Genomic DNA, 20,593 nt, shown 5'->3' with positions numbered 1-20,593 from the left:
TAGAAAGAAAGAAACGAAATAGAGAAAGATCGTCATGTGATCCTTGCGATGCCAATGAAAAGATTTGAACCAAATGAAGCTATAGGGAACTGATTCATAAACTTAAAGTAGCCAGGGTTCACCATTTCATTTTTGCCGACCTCTGTCACAAATACAATTTATGGGACAGCTGATATGTGAATGCCCCAACAACGCAGCTCAAATCTACTCCCTCTGTACCTAAATACTTGTAGTTGGGGAGAACTAGACTAGTTCTCCCCAACTACAAGTACTCCCTCTGTACCTAAATACTTGTAGTTGGGGAGTATTTAGGTACAGAGGGAGTACATTTTTACAAATTTTATTTTTGTATTGCCAATGCAACACAATCACAAATAAAATGATATATCAATTCTATTATTCATCACACACAATCAGTACACAATCAAATCCAAGTCTGGAGCAGCTCAAATGCTCAACTGGGCTGTCATTCTTACAAATGTAACAGTTAAGTCACTATTAAGACCATCATATGTAGCATAGCTTATAAATGAGACCCAAATGCGCAAATAGGTCGATGTTGCTTCATTTGTTGCTGTTACCAGTCAATGGATGAGCTTTCTCGCGTGGAGGTACTCCCAGCAAATTTTTCATCATGTCATATGTTGTGAAACCAATAGCAACTGAAGGGACGACCTGAAATGGATCAATTTTTAGACAAGTTACATATTTAAGATATATAATTCAAAAAAAAATGAGAGCAAACAATATCTGCCATCTCTAATCCTCAATTACCTTGACATAATTAAGGCTCAAGCCAGCGAACAGTTGTCTCCACCCTTGGCACCGAATGATAAGAAAGAGACCCTGAAATGTTCCTCTTATGCGGAAGGCGTCATTTGCATTCTGGGGCTGCTTGTTCTGAACCTGAACACATGACAGGTCAGAAGCTAATCAGAAGTGCAATCGAACTTACAACCCCATAGATTAGCATGACTACAATGTGAATTATACCTGCATTTGCCTTCGGACAACATCCAGTGGATAAGTGAGGGTTTGTCCAAAAAGACCAGCCAAAGCCCCACAAGAGAGCTTCAATATAACAGATCTCTTGTAATCTTCGGGAACACGAGATTTTAGGTCCTCATATATGTAAAATTTCAGGCCAGCGTATGGAAGAATACCAATCAGGGTTGGGCCTGGCAGATAATTGAAATTTCATTGTCATGCATTGTCATGCTGTGTAATGCCATGGCGCAGATGAGCATCACATAACATCTACATACATGATTTTTCACATGTGGAGCACTAAGTGGTACATAATTTCAAATACCGATCAGTGTTGGGCAAAGTAATGTAAGTAATTTCAAATATATTTTCAGGATGTGTTGGCCCATCATACACTACTCTCATATATCGAGTCCTCGCAATTGATTTTAGGGTCACGTAAAACCACTATGACAGTGTGTGACAGTATTAATCAGTGATACCATATATGGATGAAATATAGACTTGCATATGCATTCCAAGCATTCACCTGAACTTTTTTATAGCACCCTTGTTACAACATAAAAGCTTTGCAAGTATGGAACATTAGCTGAAGTTACACCGATTGAGTAGGCTAAGAGACATGATTTCGTAAGTTGATAGCCTCGACATACCTATCCCACGGTACAAAGATCTTACACCTCCTTCCTTGTAAACAGTTTTAAAAACATCCTTTACACCATTATATACTGGTTGGCGGCCAAAATTTCCCAATGAATTGGCAGGTTGGACTACATTTGAAACCTAGTGAAGCAAATTAATAAGAATAACCATGAGCCAATGTGACGATCAAGAAGCTATTCCAATAGCACTTCCATTGAAGGTGACTCTTTATTACATATACAAAATAGAAAAGCACTAATCAGCACGGTTGTACATACCTGGTATGCCAGCTTGGTCCTAGCCAAATCTAAAGGATAGGTACACAGAACTGCAGTTCCGCCAGCAGCTGAGCCTGCCAAGAGATCAACCACAGGTCCTGTACCCACTGATGGGGCATTATTCAGTATCCAGCACCTATACTGCTCATATGTCATGTAATGCAATGCTGCATACGGAACAATCCGAAGCACACTCGCACCGTTTCCTCTGCACGAACGATCAATAAAATATCAAAATAAGTATGCTGAACTTACCAGTAAAACTTACAAAATCAAGACGCCGAATTCAACAGTCAGAGTTTAAGGCGTTCTCTCCACTTTACTTACTTGTAGAAGCCTCGAATTCCCTCGTATTTCCACAGCTTCCTCAAGGATTGGAGAATCCCAAGGGATTGAAACCCTTGGGTTCTTGTCTATAAAGCAACAGAAGACATATTTTCCTAATATAAGTTAATAAAGGAGCTAAATACCCATGCAACCAGCACAAGCATTAAGCAGTCCATACCTGCAATAAGATCTTTACCCTCTCTAGTGGCGCGACGGCAGTCTTTGCGAATGCACCAGCTGCACCACCAGCGATAAGCTCCTTGGCATAGACAGGTAGTAAGTCCAAAGCATTCACTTGTGCGGCTGTTGAGGCCGATGAAAATGTGGATTCTTGGGAGGAACCCATGTTTCCAAGTGGGTGGGCAGGTGGGAATATGTAATATCTGCCCTCCTCGGCACTATTAGTAACATTAACACAAAATCAATTCAGGGCAAAGAATATATTTTACAGGGCAGAGTGTTGCCAAGAATATGTCCTTGAAATAGGATTATCCAAATTGGAAGAACAAATCCAAGCTTTAGTCTGTCTCCTCGGGACTCGCATTAACGGGAGAATATGATAACCCGGGATAAACTAGAAGCTCGCTCCCAGGTTATCAAAAAAAAAAAAAAAAAACTAAAGAGGAGAAAGTTGTGGCATAAGCAGGATCCGGACACAGCATTGGCGTGGCCAATCGGCCGCTTTAGGCAGGGTAAGTATTGGCAACAGTTTGATATAGTAGTGTGCTAGGGTCCAACAAGACAAGTAGAGCGAGAGGAGACGGGCAGATCCGAAAAGGCTCCGGCCCGCCGCTGGTGGGTGCAGGAGGAGTCCCTAGCCCATCCTGGGGCCTATCTCCGGCGGCGGGAGGCGAAAGGCGGCAGCGCCTTTACGGGGGGCGGGGAGATGGGAGAGAAGGCTCCGGGCAGAGCTCCCTCGCATCCAAGTCGCTCCACCAAGAAGCTGGGGGAGGAATACTCATCAATCGCAGAGGATCTGCAGGTGCGGGTGGATTGGTCTGGTAGGCAGTGATTCCTTGGATCGATTCGGGCGAACCCGTGGCGCGGACTTGCAGTCAGGGTGGGGGGATGATGAGCTGTTCTCCAAGAAATTCCAAGTGGAGAGGGTGCCTTGCGTGGCCACCGGCGAACACTCCATCCCACGTGCGCAAAACGGGAGGCTCCACTCTGTTAGAAATTAATTAGTAGATTAATTAAAAAAAAGTATCTTCTTTTTATGTCTATTGCCAAGAGGCACCTGTTCTGAAGGGATGCCTCCGATCAGACACATCTTCTTCGCACCTCTTCCAGATGTATATATACTTGAGAATCAATAGAAAGAGGATTGATCGTCCATTACTTTCATTCAATCTCGTTTTACTCTAACACGTTATCAGCACTGCCTCTACTGAGAGCAAGAAATCGCCGGCAATTGCCGGAACGAGAAGAACTAGACGAATAGGAGGGAAAGAACAGACAAATGGTAAGAAATAAAATGTCTGCGCTTCTTTCTCTCTTCGTGCGACTCCTTCGTGACGAAGGCCGCCGCCGCAGACAGCCGGCCCATGTCCGCGTCGTGCGACCGCGGCCGCCGACACCGCGCCTCCGCTACCTCCAATAGAGACGAGCGCCCCGGATGCAACTCGCGTGCTGGTTCGCGCAGGCGACGCGCTCGCCTTCGTGTCCACACCGACCGGGGCCACCGTCTTTAACTTCGGCTCCGGCGCGGACGGCTACACCAACCACGCGATTGTCGATGTCAACGCCGTTGCGCCGCGCCTGAAGACCCCGACGCCGGCCCCCTCCTCCGCCCACGCCTTGCACGGGCGCTCACCGTCGCCTCATGGCTCTCGGCGTTCCGCTGGCAAGCCTGCCGTCAAGCGCCGGGAAACGACGGCGCACATGTGAGCGCCAATGGCCTGGCTTCTCACGGAACGACAGCGCCGGGAGGCACACACGCGCCATGCTGCCTCAGCGCGTGGCCTGGCAGTAGCGCGGCGCCACCCGACGGCAGCCTCCCGTCACCGGCGCGCCGTCCGGAACCGCCCGACGGTAGCTGACGGAGACCTCTCGTCACCAGCGCGGCTACCGAAGCCGTCACCCGAAGCTTGTCGCATCCTGCACTGATTTGCGGCGGCAATGGCCTCCCACCCGCACGGCTTCCGCGCAGACACATGGGAGCCCGCCTCCCTTAGCCTCCCCAATGGCGCCGTGCTTAGAACCCGCCTCCCGGCGCCTCCTACAACGAGAAAGAGCACGGCGGGAGCACCTCTCTGCGCTGACTCCACCGTTCAACCATGGGAGCGTTCGCTTGTGCAGTTGAAGTTGGGGATCGAGACGTGGTCGCTTTGTTCCGTCCTTATCCGTTCGGCATCACAGGATGTGGTCGTGACTTGTGTTACGTGTACGTGGGAGTAGTACCAGTTAGGCCCATGTGCACTCAAGTTCTGGCCGCCACCACACTATGCACTATTTGCATATAATATGGAGTAGCTCGTATACATCACCACTCTAGCAAATTAGTGAATCTACTAGTACAATTTAGATGTGGGAGAACCTTAGTTCATCATAAATTACATATAACATAGTTATATGTTATTTTGCAACGGGTAAAATTGCCATTTGAAGACCTCATGTCTTCATATACTTTGCGTAAGTATGTAAATTAACTTTTACAAGTATATGTATTACCGCAGTAATACTGTTGCAAAAGAATGTTTTGCCTATATTCCAGATCATATTCCTTCAAAATTTAAGACATCTTTTGTCTCTACTCTCTAGCATTGCATGCAATTTGTGACAACCACTACGATTTTGCAATAGAAATAAATTTTCTTGCAAATCATAATAAATTTCTAATAAGAATTATAAAATGTCATACTCAATATGACTACATACATTTATTTGTGAATTACAAGGTACTGATGACATCTACTGCACAATTCGTAGATTATTCATCACTACTATGAGGTCTACATCTTGTGTTTTACAAGATGATTACCTTCAAAGTGCCCTTCCAAATATTAATATGTGACTACCTCTAGATATCATAAGGTAATATTGGCATCTACTGTAAAAAAAATTACAGACTATCCACTATTACTGCAAGGTCTACATCATGTCACTTTGACAAATGATTGCCTTCAAAGTGATTTCATACATTTAGCATAACATAAGGTAATAGAATTATAAACATCTACTGACAATAGTCAGACTATGTTTTCTATTACTGCGAGATCTATACCATATTGGTGATTATCTTTAAAGTGTTATCCTATATAAATTGAGGTCTACACATATGGCTATATGTCATCAGCCGTACTAAAATTTGCTCCTCTGAAGCAATTGTTGTTGTTCACTAAAATGATTTATTATCATAGCAAATTCATGCATGATTATTGCATGTTGAATGGTATTATCTACCAATATCAATTATTCAAGCCTCTTTTTGCTTGAATATGTCATAGGGAACTACATAAATATCTGCATTTACTTGTGATTACCTTCTATTACATTGGTAAAATACATAGCAATGAAGCCTACGACAATATTTCTAATTATAGTGTCGTCCATCCATCATGATGGACCACATAATTTATGACAATGATTAAGTGTCTCAACACTTTTGCAAGGTCCACAGGACATCGTGGTTATAATTTCATAGTGACTAACCAGTGTTAAGCATGCAAGTCTATACGTTTTGGCAGTGACTCTAAAGTCACACACTTCCTCAAGAATGAAGTCCAAAACATTAGCAATAATTTAATCACATGTGTTATATTGAAGGATACACCCAAGTTCACCAAGGATCACCTTGACCATGATTGTTCTCAAACAAATCATTTATTTATAGATGCCACTTACTCCTAGAAGTAAATTAAATAAATGCATTAGCATTTTCAAGTAACGCATGGCTCACATTTCCAAATACAGTAAGTACATGTTAGGTGAGATTATTTATTGTAAGATGATTTACGACATCGGTCGTTGTATCCACCCGAGGTATTATTGCTACTATAACCTCACCTTCGGAATATGTGTCATGGCTATTCTCTTAATAGCTAAGTATGATCATATGTATTTCATCTCTCACCAACTTCACTTAGTTCTCAAACTAAGTACATAATGGATGAATATTTATTCACCTTGAATATTTCCCTTAAGAGAAACATGCTGCCCCGAGCACATTTGGAATGATCACCCAATAATTTTTCAAGACCTCAAGTCTATCGCAACTTACAATTTTGGTAATTATAAAATAAACTTGAAGTTGAGATCTCATGATCTGACATTTTCATATGCAGATCAGGTCGAAAAGCCCTTGATACACTTTACATCTCCTTATGATGGTATTACCATTTTCATGGTAAAGAAACATGTTATTTCTTAAACTCATCATATTCACCCAACGGGTGCTTCAAATATTTGCTAGCATTGAGAATACCATGCATGTCAGTGGTCACAAAATAGAACAATGAGGCATTCAAAGTAAAGTGGAGGATAAAGACAACCAATGCCATAATTACCTTTTAATTAGTAATTGATCATTTTAAAAAGATTACAAAGACAACTCTCAAGTTTGTCAAATGTGTGGTTACATGAATATCGTACCTATGATTACCAAACCCTCAAACATATGGTCAAACCACACCATGAGTTTATTAAAAGGCAAATAAGTTCATTGTGGTATTTGAAAATTTGCAAACATACACCAGAAACTATTCTGGTAAATGATGTTCTCGAATCTTCATCAGAAGGAGAACCAAAAATATAGTGCAATAAAAGAATGATCAATTCGTTTGTGCCTATGATATGTTTGCATAACTCATTTTTCCGTAATATGGGAGACCTCATGTAATATCCCGATTATTCACAAAATATTGTTTGCCTATAGCCGTACTACTACATGTAGTATAAATGTCCAATATCCTATTTCTTGGACATTATATTTGATAATTTTTGCATGTATGAATCAATTCATACTCAGTTTTGTTGCGTACACAATAATTTTCTAAATCTTACAAAATATTTGGTTTTAAGCCTTACAATCGAGGTTTGGGGTTGTTTAGAAAATTATTGACAATTCTATTGGTCACAACTTAACAAGTTGCAAAATTTCCCAAATCATCAGATTTTATGTGCACCACATGTGCCATAAGGGAAATTAATTTAAGGAACTCTCACCTTACAATTCTAAATGAGCCAACTCATTCTTCCTTGAACACATTCAGAAGATATATGCATTCTCAACCATTGTGTGGTATTTTATAGATACTTTATGGTACTCAAGGAAACATTTATAAAATGATTTCTAGTGTGTCTCTTGTCACACAAACCATGAATGATATAACTAAATCAATTGCTCAGATTCTCAAAGTAAGAGCAAGTTATCCTAAACAAGGGATAAATCCATTCGAATGGACAACTTTGTTGAACTCATTTCACAAGAAATATCTGATTATATATAATACTTTATGTACATACCCAAAATGGTTTAGTTCAATATCTTATCAAAGATAGTGAAATTAATAATATGACCAAACTTATAGAATCATGATTTACTAGCCTCATGCTAGAAAAATACGGCATTACACACCGTAAGTATGATATAAATCATACCAATTGCATAGCATACTACTTTCCCCTTTTTAGTAATTATGTGGAAATCAACAAAGTATTTCCTATCTGCGATAATTCGGTTACATACCGATATCACCACTCCAACATACATCAATGGGCTCTCACAGAAAATTAGGGATCTAAGTGAGGAATGACAATTTATCCGTCAATCAAAATTATTCATAGCCCGTATGCTGATTGCATCAGCAATAAGGACATTTCTGGCATTAGGGGGAGATAAGTACCACAAAGAATGCCAAGAAATAAATTAGGAATGTTATTCACATTCAGTCCTTATATCCACGTACTCAAAGAATATGAACAAGAAGTTTAGAATCACATATTTGCAACACATTGCAAATCTGCCACATACATTTACTGATGACAAAGGTGTCACTCAATTTTATATTCCTGCAGTAAAGTGTCAGAAAGAGTGGAGGTACCTGATAAACCACTCTTCTCCCAAAATGAGAGCAAGAGAGGGAGAAATCTGACCACACGAGATATAATCTCGCATATGCTTCCGCGGAAATAGAGGAAATCAAATCCTCAACTAGTAAATGTAATTCAACATCGAGTTGAAAGACACCTCACTGGATGCTCATCATCCAAAGCCCGACATAAATGTGCACAAATGTTTTGGTGTCGGGACATCGAAACACCTTGACTCCATTGTTGTAGGAAATCACAAGGAGTTAAAAGGAATAAATACATTTCCACAAATTTCATTGATTTCTCGAGAATCATATAACATAAGTCTACATTTGTCGACATATATTTCTTCTCCAAATTGCTAAAACCTATTTGGGCCCTGAACCAAAATCCATGGTAGAGTGCCTCTTGTACTCATGTTGGTTCACATAAAAGGAAGCAAGTAATGAAGAATAGCACTCGCTCATCAAAGAGTGGTATTTACCACAATAATACCTACTCCTCATAAGTATCTTCCATATGGAATACTAAAAACTTCTCATTCATAGACAAAGTCAATGAGGTGGTGAAAAAGCGAGGCTTGTAGCAAAAGGGTTCACGGAGAGACCCGCCATCGATTACGATGTAACATACCTTATTGGTATGAGTGGAATTATGTTTCGATAATAAATACCATTGGCAGTACAAATAATATTATCCATGTAGTTAATGGATGAAGTGACTACATACTCATATGGGTTACTCATTTTGGAAATTTATAACGAAGTACCTCAAGGGCTTACAATTCCGAATCCAAAATAAATCGCAACATATATGTGTAGAATTTCAGAAGTCACTCTATGGCTTGAAATAGTCGGAAATCATATGGTACTACCGACTAAATGAGTTCCTTCTTCAAAGGATTACTCAAAGGATGATAAATTGTTTATGTGTTAATAAAGGTATCCCAAATATGAATTCCTTGTATCACCTCAGTGTATATCGATGATTTCATCATCAATGTCTCTACAAGACCTAAACATACACAAAATCATCTCAAGACGGAAAATTTGGATTTAACCAAATTTAGCATAAGTTTACAACTTGAGCATTCTATCAAGAATTAGTATTAGTCTACATATATCCAAAACATATACGAGAAGTTCAATGTGAATATATCATAACAACCAAAGACATGTATGGTCATACTACCTTTGATAAGGTACAAATCCATTCATACCTAGGGGTGATAATGAAGTGATACTAGGACCTGAAGTTCTATATATCACTAATGTCAAAGCACTCATATACTTGCAAACTACGCCAGGCCTCACACTATATTTGCTATCTTTATTCAGAGTGCAACCCCAACAAAAGGTATATGGTTGATATAAGTAATATCATCTTATATCTGAAGATTACAGTAAATCTTGGATATTTCCATCAGGAAATAGAAGATATGACCATGATATGATGTAATGATATTGGCTCTTTATTTGATCCCAACGATGCCATATCAATGACTAAATTTTCTAAAATAGCCTTCACATGGAAGTCATATAAATGGATTTTAATGGTTATTTCCACTTATCATTCTGACATAATTGCTTTATCCTAAAGCATTGCAAAAATATGTATGGCTTTGCAGAATGATTAACCACACTCAAAATCGTGTGGTTGAGATTCATCAGAATCACATAACTTGATTTATCAAGATACTTCCACTTGTGTTACTCAATACCTACAGGTTATATGAAGAGCAATATCATAAATCACATTGCTCAGAAATTACTTATCCTCATGGATTATAGAAAGTTGAGGAAATAATTTGCAAACAAAATATTGTGATAATCCAACAGATTATACACAATCTCATGTTCATGTCAATGGCATTGGTATGAGACATCCTCCATATTTGCAAATTTCAGGGGGAGTAATCTCCCACACTATAACCTATTAACAATCATCAGATTGCATATATTGTACTCTTTTTTCCTTGATGAGTTTTTCCATAATGGTTTCTCATAAAAGGTTTTTAACGAGACAATATAAACACAAGTGTCTTTATATGCCATATCATTTTCTCCTTGTATTTTTCTCATTGGGTTTTAAAGGAGTTTTCAATGGCATGTACGATTGCACTCTTTTCCCTTATGAGTTTTCTTTCAAAGTTTCTCATAATGGTTTTTAGTGAGGCAATATCTTCTCAAAGATCATATGTCATACTTTCTATTTTTCCTATCAGGGTTTTTAAAGGAAGTACTCAAGACATATTAATTGTTCTCTAAACTTATCAATGAGTTTTCTCCTTCTTCAAAGGTTTTTCTCATATGAGTTATCAAGAGACAATAATCATCATATGTTGCATCATTTTCTCCTTATTTTTCCCCACTGGGCTTAAAGGAGTTTTAACAACATATCTACTCTATTCTCCTCATATTTTTCCCACAGGGTTTTTGGGGGAGACTCTCAAGATTATCTGGAAGATTTCTCAAGATGGAAGATCTATATGCAAGAAGCTTTCAACGATAAAACATTCAAGGAGCGGTGTTGTACAAGGGGGAGTGTTAGAAATTAATTAGTAGATTAATTCAAGGGATATGTCCAACCCGAACAGTCGTGTCTCCTCTTTGTGTCTATTGCCTTGTCTATTGCCAAGAGGCACCTGTTCTGGAGGGATGCCTCCGAACAGACACCTCTTCTTCGCACCTCTTCCATATGTATATATACTTGAGAATCGATAGAAAGAGGACTAATCGTCCATTACTTTCATTCAATCTCGTTTTACTCTAACACAATCTACACTCTACGGGGAAGCCTATTTGCAGCGACCTAGCGCGCACCTCCCTCGCGTGCTGTGCGTTGGTATGGGCCCGCCCATTTGCTGTGTCTGTTTTTCGTTTTTCTTTATTTTTTTCGTATTTTCCATTTTTTGTATTTCTTATATGTTTTTTTTCTCCCATTAATTTTTTTATTTTATTTTATTTTTTTATTCTTTACTTTTCGATTTTTTCGACCTTTATTTTTTAAAATTCCGAACATTTTTTGTTCACCAAATTCAATAATTGTTCATCAATGTAAAAGAAATCAACAACTCAAAAATGTTCATCGAATCCAATATTTTGTTCGTTGGAATTAAAAAACATTCATTAAAATTGAAAATTTGTTCATAAAATTAAAAAATGTTCAACAAATTTAGAATTTGTTTGTCGTTTCCAATAAATGTTCATCAAATATAAAATATGTTCATTGATTTCAAATTTTTACATCCATTTTTTTAAATATGTTCTTGAATACAACATTTTTTCATCAAATTCAAAATATGTTCATGAGATATAAAAAATGTTCATTATTACAAAATGTTCATAAAATACTGTTCATAAAAACAAAAAATGTTCATTACAATTCAAAAATTGTTCATTGTTTTGAATTGCAAACATTTTCTAATTCAAAACTATTTTTTTAGGATTCATAGTGTTTTGAAATTTTAGAACCAACCCCGAATTATTTTATTATAGAATAAAACGAAAACAAAAAATAAAAATGGAAAAGTAAAAAATGAAAACGAAGAAAAAGGGGGGCACCCCACCCCGCGCATGGGCCGGTCAACACGGCGTGCATTGTCGTGACAAGGGGAGCCTCATGCACCAAATAGGGGATCCCCACTCTACTCTTGACACTATAGCAACGACAAGACCAAACCTGACCAAAATGGGTCGGTCTTAGCGTGCCGGCTCGATAGCTCACGTGCTCGGGCCTGGCCCGACACCTTTATAGTCGGGTCATGCCAGCACTTCGCATGTCTAAGGTTTGTCCCACGAGTCTGAGCACGAGTGATAGCACGACATGGCCCATTTCTTGTTTTTGTTTTTTGTACAACACTAGTTGGGTTGTGTCGTGTTGGGCTGGCCTATTTGGTCATGCTTGGACAAGACTAGATTGTCCGGTCGTGTGGGCACACCTATTGTCTTTCAAAGCATCTACAACCTAGAAAAAATTGGCCCCTAAATGTCTCATGTTGCGCTCCTGTCACCTCCTTGGGGTTTTTTCAAATCTAAAATGTTTAAATTTTTATACAAAATTAAACAATTAGTATAAATACTTAAGTTTGCTTGCCTTCGGTTAGATTTGACTAGGAGTTGATTGAATATAATAAGAATGTGGCACAACTGAACATTGGGAATTATTTAGAAACCCTAAATTGTCATTTAGAGAAAAAATAAATATAAAACCCAATGTGATGCTACACGATTGTGAGTGACCTTGTAAGATTGTTTTAGATTCGATAAAAGCCCAAGAGAAATAGTTGAAACCCTAGGACAAATAATCTAAATTGGGCAAATAAAACAAAATGAGAGGAATTGAAAAAGAAACCCAATTAGAAAAAGAAAATGTATTCATAGATATATTCAAGCAAGCCTTTAAAATAAAATTACCAACATAAATAGTCAAAAGGGGCCAAATAAATATCCACAATTTTATAAGTATTCCAAAATAAATTTAGAGGAAGTTCATTTTTGAAAGAAAATTCAAATTCAGAACATATTTGATTTTAGAAAAGAAACATAAAAAAGGAAAGGCCACCTACAAGCAGATTAGCCCAGCCGAGGTAGCTAGACAGCCCACATATGTGCGCGGCCCACTAGACGAACCGGTACGCCGTGGTTAAATTATAGTCACCCGGTCAAGATCTGACGATACACAACGCACATCTCTCTCTCTTTCACACACACACACACGCGCGCACGTGTGCGCGTGTGCAAGGGACCCACATGCCAGCTACTTCGTCTCTAACCTCGAGTGTGCATGATGTGCACGCACGCACCTGACGACCACGACACCATGACGTCGCATTGGTGCATCTCCCTTATGCGCATGAGCTCGCAACCTTGTCCCATAAATAGCCCAGACATCCCTCTCTCATTTTCCCCAAACTTTGACGCCTATCGTCGATAGGTTGCCCCGCCGCAACCCCTGTCAGAGCTAAAGCTAGCAGATCTCAAGTAGGGGGATCCCATGCTAGTAGTCTTGGCACGATGGAAACAAGGAACATGAGTTTACCTAGGTTTAGGATCTCTCAAAGAGGCAATACCTTATGTCCTCTTGTGATTGTATTGATTTCAACGGGTTACGAAGTACAAGTGATATACCTTGATATCGTGTGTATGTGTTGAGTTGTTGTCTACATCTCTCACCCCTTGATTTATATAGACACCAGGGGTGCCTAGGGTTACACACCTAGGGTTACACATAGGTCGGTTGCATCTTGGGCCAAACCTTTGGGAGACTATCTTTATGTCCTGAAGTGTGCGCCATGTCTTTGAGAGATTCCTTCATGGTACTTATGGGATTCCACGAGCGAAGTCCGAGAGTATATCGACCAGAGGGGTTGATTAGATTCAAATTTTCTTTCGGAACTTCAAATATAAACCAATCAACATAGAGAAATTAATACAAAATGAACAACACACACACGCACGAAAGCTGTTTGCGGCCGAAAGACTAAGCAAAACTTTGGATGAAAGTGACGATAATCTTTCGGGTATAATAACACACAACTTTAGAGATGATAATAGTGGCACATAAATATAGTAGAGAGAACAACATACATGGAAAAACTTTGAATGAAAAATGTTTCTTGACTACAGATGAACCACAAGTAAACGAAAAAGCACACTTAACAACTAAAGCATAATAAGGGAAGAAGCTAAATCTCACTTAATCAACAAGAGCAGATAACCGATCAAAGATATCTATTAGATCATAGAACACTGAAAATAAACTACTAAACGTATTGTAGTAGAGTACAGTGAACCAACGGTGCTTGATGACGACAAATGAATTGGTAGACCATTTCACTCTTGTGCAAAAGAGTTACGTTTGGTTGGAGGGACTTTTGATTGAATACATGAGCAAACCTCTGTGTGTCATATTCTCCTTTAACACGAAGTTGGCCAGATTTTGGTTGAATTAACTCAAGGTAGATACTTATTGGAGATCTCCAAACCTACGACAAACTTGCTTCACGGACCACAATTATTCTTGGTTGCTAAAGAATTTGACTTGGTGGGGACAATTACTCTTCGTCACAGAGGTCGGCACATATTTGTCTAGAGAGTGTGCATCTCTCAAGAGTAATAGGTACAATAACTCTGAACTCAGATCTACTATGATGCTCAACCACTATCTAAGTTTCGACTCTTGATTTTCTCTCAGTTGGTCTTAAACTCAAATGTCTCGAGAAGGGTGATCAATCAATCTTCTTCAAATCTCATGTGGAGCTTCCAATGAAAAAACATTGGAGCGGGGTGGCTATTTATAGCCGCAACCTTCCCTGGTGGGAAATTACCAGTTAGGACGAAGCCTGGCCAATGGTCAACCGACATGTTTTCAATGGTCATATTTGGAGCACTAGTAACATTACTTGAGGAGCAAGTAATGCTAACTTATCGGTTCGAAGGATATCTCTCGCGGTCCAAAAGAACATCATCTCTCGCTAACAAGTAATATTTTGGAGCACAAAGAGATTTCTCTCAGTCTTCCATAATATTCGGCTAAGCAGCATGACATACCTAAGCATCAAATACCGATACCCCCTCTTGATAGAACGGAGGTACTATGACTCAAAGAAGGAGAATGAATGAGGGATCAAAAGGAATCATCTAGAGGGTGGGGTGAATAGACACTCACAAGGCAAAAGATGCAATGTTTAGTTTTCTCAAAACTTAGGCAGATTTTAGCACACGTTAAGTGACTAGCAATGCAAGCTACACGTGCATATCTAGAATATGGGCAACAGATAATAGACAACATGTAAGTGCAAGGGAGTAAGGCGTAGAGTTTGGGGATGATCAAACGCAATGAAGACACGCTAATTTTTTGCATGGTTCTGAATTTCCGATGTGCTATCGTACATCCATGTTGATGGAGACTTTAACCCATAGAGGGTAACGGTTGTGCGAGTCCATGGAGGGCTCCAGCCGTGAAGGGTCCACGAATAAGAAACCTTGTCTACGCCACCATCACTACTGGAATTTATAATTTTGTCGTCTGCCATGGCTGACGGCAAAGGGGGGAACCACGGACGGCAAAGGCTTTGTCGTCAGTCAGCAGACGGCAAAAAAAATCCGGTGAAGAGGTTCTTTGCCGTCTGCTTTTTTAAAGCGGACGACAAAGAATCTTTGCCATGAGGGGGCAGACGGCAAATTCAATGGGACGACAGATACACCAACGGTCCCGTTAAGTGTTAATGGCACGCCTCCTCTCTTTGTCGTCTGCCTCCCCCCTTTGCCATGTGGGGGCTGACAACAAAGGGGGGAACTAAGCCCCTCTCTCTCCCCTCTTTGCCGTCTGCCATCCCCCTTTGACATGTGGGGGCAGACGGCAAAGGGGGCAACAAAGCCCCTCTCTCTCCCCTCTTTGTCGTCTGCCATCCCCCTTTGCCATGTGGGGGCAGACGGAAAAGGGGGCAACAAAGCCCCTCTCTCTCCCCTCTTTGTCGTCTGCCATCCCCCTTTGCCATGTGGGGGCAGACGGCAAAGGGGGGAACTAAGCCCCTCTCTCTCCCCTCTTTGTCATCTGCCATCCCCCCTTTGCCATGTGGGGGCAGACGGCAAAGGGGGGAACCAGCCCCTTTTTATTTTATTTCTTATTATATCCAGCATTTTTCACAATAATCAAGATATATATATATTTGACAAAAATAAATTTGTTTCCGTACTCATAACCATATTAAAATAACTTTCATCCATAGTACACACATATTATGCAAGTTCCATCCGTACCAAACCATATATTACACCAGTTTCATCCACATGCATACAAAGTTTCATATATATCCATATACTACAATAGTTTCAATACAAGCTTCCGTGAAGCCATGGTACAAGAAATCATCTTCAAGCATTCCATCAATATAATCCAAGCTTCCCGTGAAGTGAATGTAATCTGCAAAATGACAAATAAGAAAGTTAGAAGAATAATACTAGATGAAGAAGTATATAGGTTATTTCGGAGAGAACTTAGCTAAGTATAGGCCATTTAATAGCTAAGTTAGGTGGAATAGGTCATCTTGAAGCTACATAGCCTTATTATGTCATTTAGGAGAGAACTTAGCTAAGTATAGGTCATTCTAGAGCTAACTTGGATAAAATATGTCATTTTATAGCCAACTATGATTATTAATCCATTTTGACCTTATTATGTCATTTTGGAGCTAAATTAGTCATTTTAATGAGCTAACCAAGGTTCTTATGATGTTTTTACCTAACTATGCTAATTATGTCATTTTGGAGGATAATTAGCTAAGTATGTCTTTGTTGGCGAAAATAACCTACGTAGAAGAAGAAAGAGAAGAAGCAAGAAGAGAAGAAGCAAGAAGAGAAGAAGAAAGAGAAGAAAAAGAAGAAGAAGAAGGAGGAGGAGAAGGAGAAGGAAGAGGAGAAGAAGAAGAAAAGAAGAAGGACAAGAAGAAGGAGAAGGAGGAGAAGAAGGAGAAGGAGCTTCTCTCCTCCTTCTCCTTCTCCTTCTTCTTCCTCCTTCTCCTTCTTCTTCTATTCTTCTTCTTCTTCGTTCTTTTCATTTTTCCTCTTTCTTCTCCTCTTGTCCCCTTCTTCGGGCTTAATTATCTAAGAACGCCTTTTTGGAGCTAATTATGTCATTTCGAGGATAATTAGCTAAGTATAGGTCATGTTTTATTAAATAGACCATTTTGGAGCTAACTAAGCTAATTATGTCATTTAGGTGGAAACCTAGCTAACTATAGGTCATTTCGGAGCTACTTGGGTAAAATATGTCATTCCGGAGAAAACTATGCTTATTAAGCCATTTTGGATCTAGCTAAGCTAATTATAGGCCATTTAATACCTAAGTTAGGGGGAATAGGTCATCTTGGAGCTACGTAAGCCTTATTATGTCATTTAGGAGAGAACTTAGCTAACTATAGGTCATTTTTTTATTAAATAGGTCATTTTGGAGCTAACTAAGCTAATTATGTCATTTAGGTGGAAGCCTAGCTAACTATAGGTCGTTTCGGAGCTCACTTGGGTTAAATATGTCATTTTGGAGCTAACTATGCTTATTAAGCCATATTGGAGCTAAATTGGCTAATTATATCATTTAGGTGGAAGCCAAGCTAAGTATATAATATGCATGAGCTAACCAAGGTTGTTATGCCATTTTGAGCTTATTATTTCATTTTTTAGCTAAATTGGTCATTTTAATGAGCTGACCAAGGTTCTTATGATGTTTTCACCTAGCTAAGCTAATTATGTCATTCTGTAGGATAATTAGCCAATTTAGTCTTTGTTGGATGAGTCTAAGCTACGTAGAAGAAGAGAAAGAGAAGAAGCAAGAAGAGAAGAAGAAGTAAAATAAGAAGGAGGAGGAGGAGGAGAAGGAGGAGGAGGAGGAGAAGGAGAAGGAAGAGGAGAAGAAGAAGAAAAGAAGAAGGAGAAGGAGAAGGAGGAAGAAGGAGGAAGAAGAAGGAGAAGGAGGAGCTCCTTCTCCTTCTTCTCCTCCTTCTCCTCCTTCTTCTTGTCCTTCTTCTTCTCTTCTTCTTCTTCTCTTCTTCTTCTTCTTCCTTCTTTTCATTTTTCCTATTTCTTCTCCTCTTATCCCCTTCTTCGGGCTTAATTAGCTAAGAATGCCTTTTTGGAGCTAATTATGTCATTTCGAGGATAATTAGCTAAGTATAGGTCATGTTTTATTAAATAGACCATTTTGGAGCTAACTAAGGTAATTATGTCATTTAGGTGGAAGCCTAGCTAACTATAGGTCATTTCGGAGCTACTCGGGTAAAATATGTCATTCCGGAGCAAACTATGCTTATTAAGCCATTTTGGATCTAGCTAAGCTAATTTTAGGCCATTTAATACCTAAGTTAGGGGGAATAGGTCATCTTGGAGCTACATAAGCCTTATTATGTCATTTAGGAGAGAACTTAGCTAACTATAGGTCATTTTTTATTAAATAGGTCATTTTGGAGCTAACTAAGCTAATTATGTCATTTAGGTGGAAGCCTAGCTAACTATAGGTCGTTTCGGAGCTCACTTGGGTTAAATATGCCATTTTGGAGATAACTATGTTTATTAAGCCATATTGGAGCTAAATTGGCTAATTATATCATTTAGGTGGAAGCCAAGCTAAGTATATAATATTCATGAGCTAACCAAGGTTGTTATGGACTCGTAGGTCTGTGGTGAACTAAACATGGTATTGAAGAACAAAGAGAGAGAAGAAGCCATCTAGCTACTAGCTATGGACTCGTAGGTCTGTGGTGAACTACTCACACATCATCGGAGGGGCAATGGAGTTGATGTAGATGCCCTCCGTGATCGATTCCCCCTCGGGCAGATTACTGAAAAAGGCTCCCAGATTGGATCTCACGGGAACAGAGGCTCCCGGTGGTGGGAAAGTATTTTTGTTTCTCTCCTGGTATTGGGGGAATATTGGGGAATTTATAGGAGGAGGATTAGGGTTAGGAGGCCTGCAGGCTTGTCGTCTCCCGGCAGGTCTCGTGCCCCCCTCTCCAAGTCTGACACATTTCTTCTGGTGCAAGACAAATCATTCCGGAGATTTTATTGTGTTTGGACCCCGTTCAATATTCCTTATCTGCAATACTCAAAAAAAGGAAAAAACAGAAACTAGCACTCGGCTCTAGATTAATAGGTTAGTCCCAAAAATAATATAAAATAGCATATTAATGCATATAAAACATCCAAAACAGATAATATAATAGAACGGAACAAAAAAAATTATAGATACGTTGGAGACATATCAAGCATCCCCAAGCTTAATTCCCGCCCGTCCTCGAGTACGTAAATGATAAAAACAGAATTTTTGATGTGGAATGATACCTAACATATTTATCCGTTTAATATTCTTTATTGTGGCATGAATAATCAGATCCATAAAATTCAAAACAAAAGTCTAATATTGACATAAAAACAATAATACTTTAAGCATACTAACTAGGAAATTGCGTCCTTTTGAAATAACATGGCCTTAGAAAGTTATCCCTACGAAATCATATGGTCTGGCTATGCTCCATCTTCCCCACACAAAGTATCTAAATCATGCACAACCCCGATGAAAGTCAAGAAATTGTTTCACACTATTTATGTTCTCAAACATTTTCAAATCTCACGCAATACATGAGTGTGAGCCATGGATATAGCACTATAGGTGGAATAGAATATGGTGGAGGTTGCAAAAAAGGAGAAGATTGTCTCACATCAACCAGGCATATCAACGGGCTATGGAGATGCCCATCAATAGATATCAATGTGAGTGAGTAGGGATTTCCATGCAACAAATGCACTAGAGTTATAAGTCTATGCAAGCTCAAAAAGAAAACTAAGTGGTTGTGCATAACATGAAAAATTCCACTAGTTATATGAAATTGACAAAATAGGAGACTCTCTATGAAGAACATGGTGCTATTTTGAATCACAAGTGTGGAAAAGATGGTAGCATTTTCCCTTCTCTCTTTCTCTCATTTTTTTGGTGGGCATCTTTGGCCTCTTTTAGTTTTTTATATGGGCTTCGTTGGCCTCTTTTATTTTTTGTAAAGTCCGGAGACTCATCCCAACTTGTGAGGGAATCATAGCTTCCATCATCCTTTTCTCACACAATACAATGCTCTAATAATGCAAATCATCACACTTTTATTTACTTACAACTCAAAGATTACAACTCGATATCTATAAAAAAATATGACTCTATAAGAAATATGGAAGTGATGGTGTGTGTCATAAAAAAACGGAACGGTGGTGTTCCATGGCAATATATCTCGGAATGGCTATGAAAATGCCATAATAGGTAGATATGATGGCTGTTTTGAGGAAAGTATATGGTGGTTGTTTTAAGGAAGGTGGGTTTAATGTACCGGCGATAGTTGTGCGGTACTAGAGAGGCTAGCAAAGGTGGAAGGGTGAAAGTGCGTATAATCCATGAACTCAACATTAGTCATAAAGAACTCACATACTTATTGCAAAAACCTATTAGTTATCAAAGCAAAGTATTAGACGCATGCGCCCAGGGGAAGGGTTGGTAGGAGTTAACCATCGCGTGATACCGACCTCCACACAAAGGTTGACAATCATTAAACAAATCATGCTCCGACTTCATCACATAACGGTTCATCATACGTGCATGCTACGAGAATCACAAACTTTAACACAAGTATTTCTTCCAATTTACAGTTACTTACTAGCATGACTCTCATATTACCATCTTCATATCTCAAAACTATATGCAAGGAATCAAACTTATCATCATATTCAATGCACTTAATATGAAAGTTTTTATTATATCCCTCCTGGATTCCCATTATATTAGGACTAAATTCA

The 20,593-nt window shown here is 39.3% G+C and overlaps 1 protein-coding gene across 1 annotated transcript; it reads right to left on the bottom strand.

The window, feature by feature from the left end:
• Nucleotides 1-375: 375 nt before the first annotated feature.
• Nucleotides 376-3,346, bottom strand: LOC123443738 (mitochondrial carrier protein CoAc1). Its single transcript, XM_045120255.1, has 7 exons — nucleotides 2,413-3,346; nucleotides 2,235-2,320; nucleotides 1,908-2,115; nucleotides 1,641-1,770; nucleotides 994-1,178; nucleotides 775-906; nucleotides 376-675 (listed from the first exon to the last, which is right to left on the bottom strand). The coding sequence occupies exons 1-7, from the start codon at nucleotides 2,578-2,580 to the stop codon at nucleotides 565-567; spliced, it is 1,020 nt and encodes a 339-aa protein (XP_044976190.1). The 5' UTR covers nucleotides 2,581-3,346; the 3' UTR covers nucleotides 376-564.
• Between the last annotated feature and the right edge of the window lie 17,247 nt (nucleotides 3,347-20,593).

Source organism: Hordeum vulgare, chromosome 3H (genome assembly GCF_904849725.1).
Source record: "Hordeum vulgare subsp. vulgare chromosome 3H, MorexV3_pseudomolecules_assembly, whole genome shotgun sequence".
Classification (NCBI taxonomy): domain Eukaryota; kingdom Viridiplantae; phylum Streptophyta; class Magnoliopsida; order Poales; family Poaceae; genus Hordeum; species Hordeum vulgare.
This window is presented reverse-complemented; position numbering and strand designations above follow the sequence as displayed.

Coding starts and splice junctions, on each gene's coding strand:
- LOC123443738 (XM_045120255.1), bottom strand. CDS start 2,580: ATGGGTTCCTCCCAAGAATCCACATTTTCATCGGCCTCAACAGCCGCA. Junction 907..993: donor TTGTCCGAAGGCAAATGCAG/GTATAATTCACA, acceptor TCATGTGTTCAG/GTTCAGAACAAGCAGCCCCA. Junction 676..774: donor TGAGCCTTAATTATGTCAAG/GTAATTGAGGAT, acceptor GATCCATTTCAG/GTCGTCCCTTCAGTTGCTAT.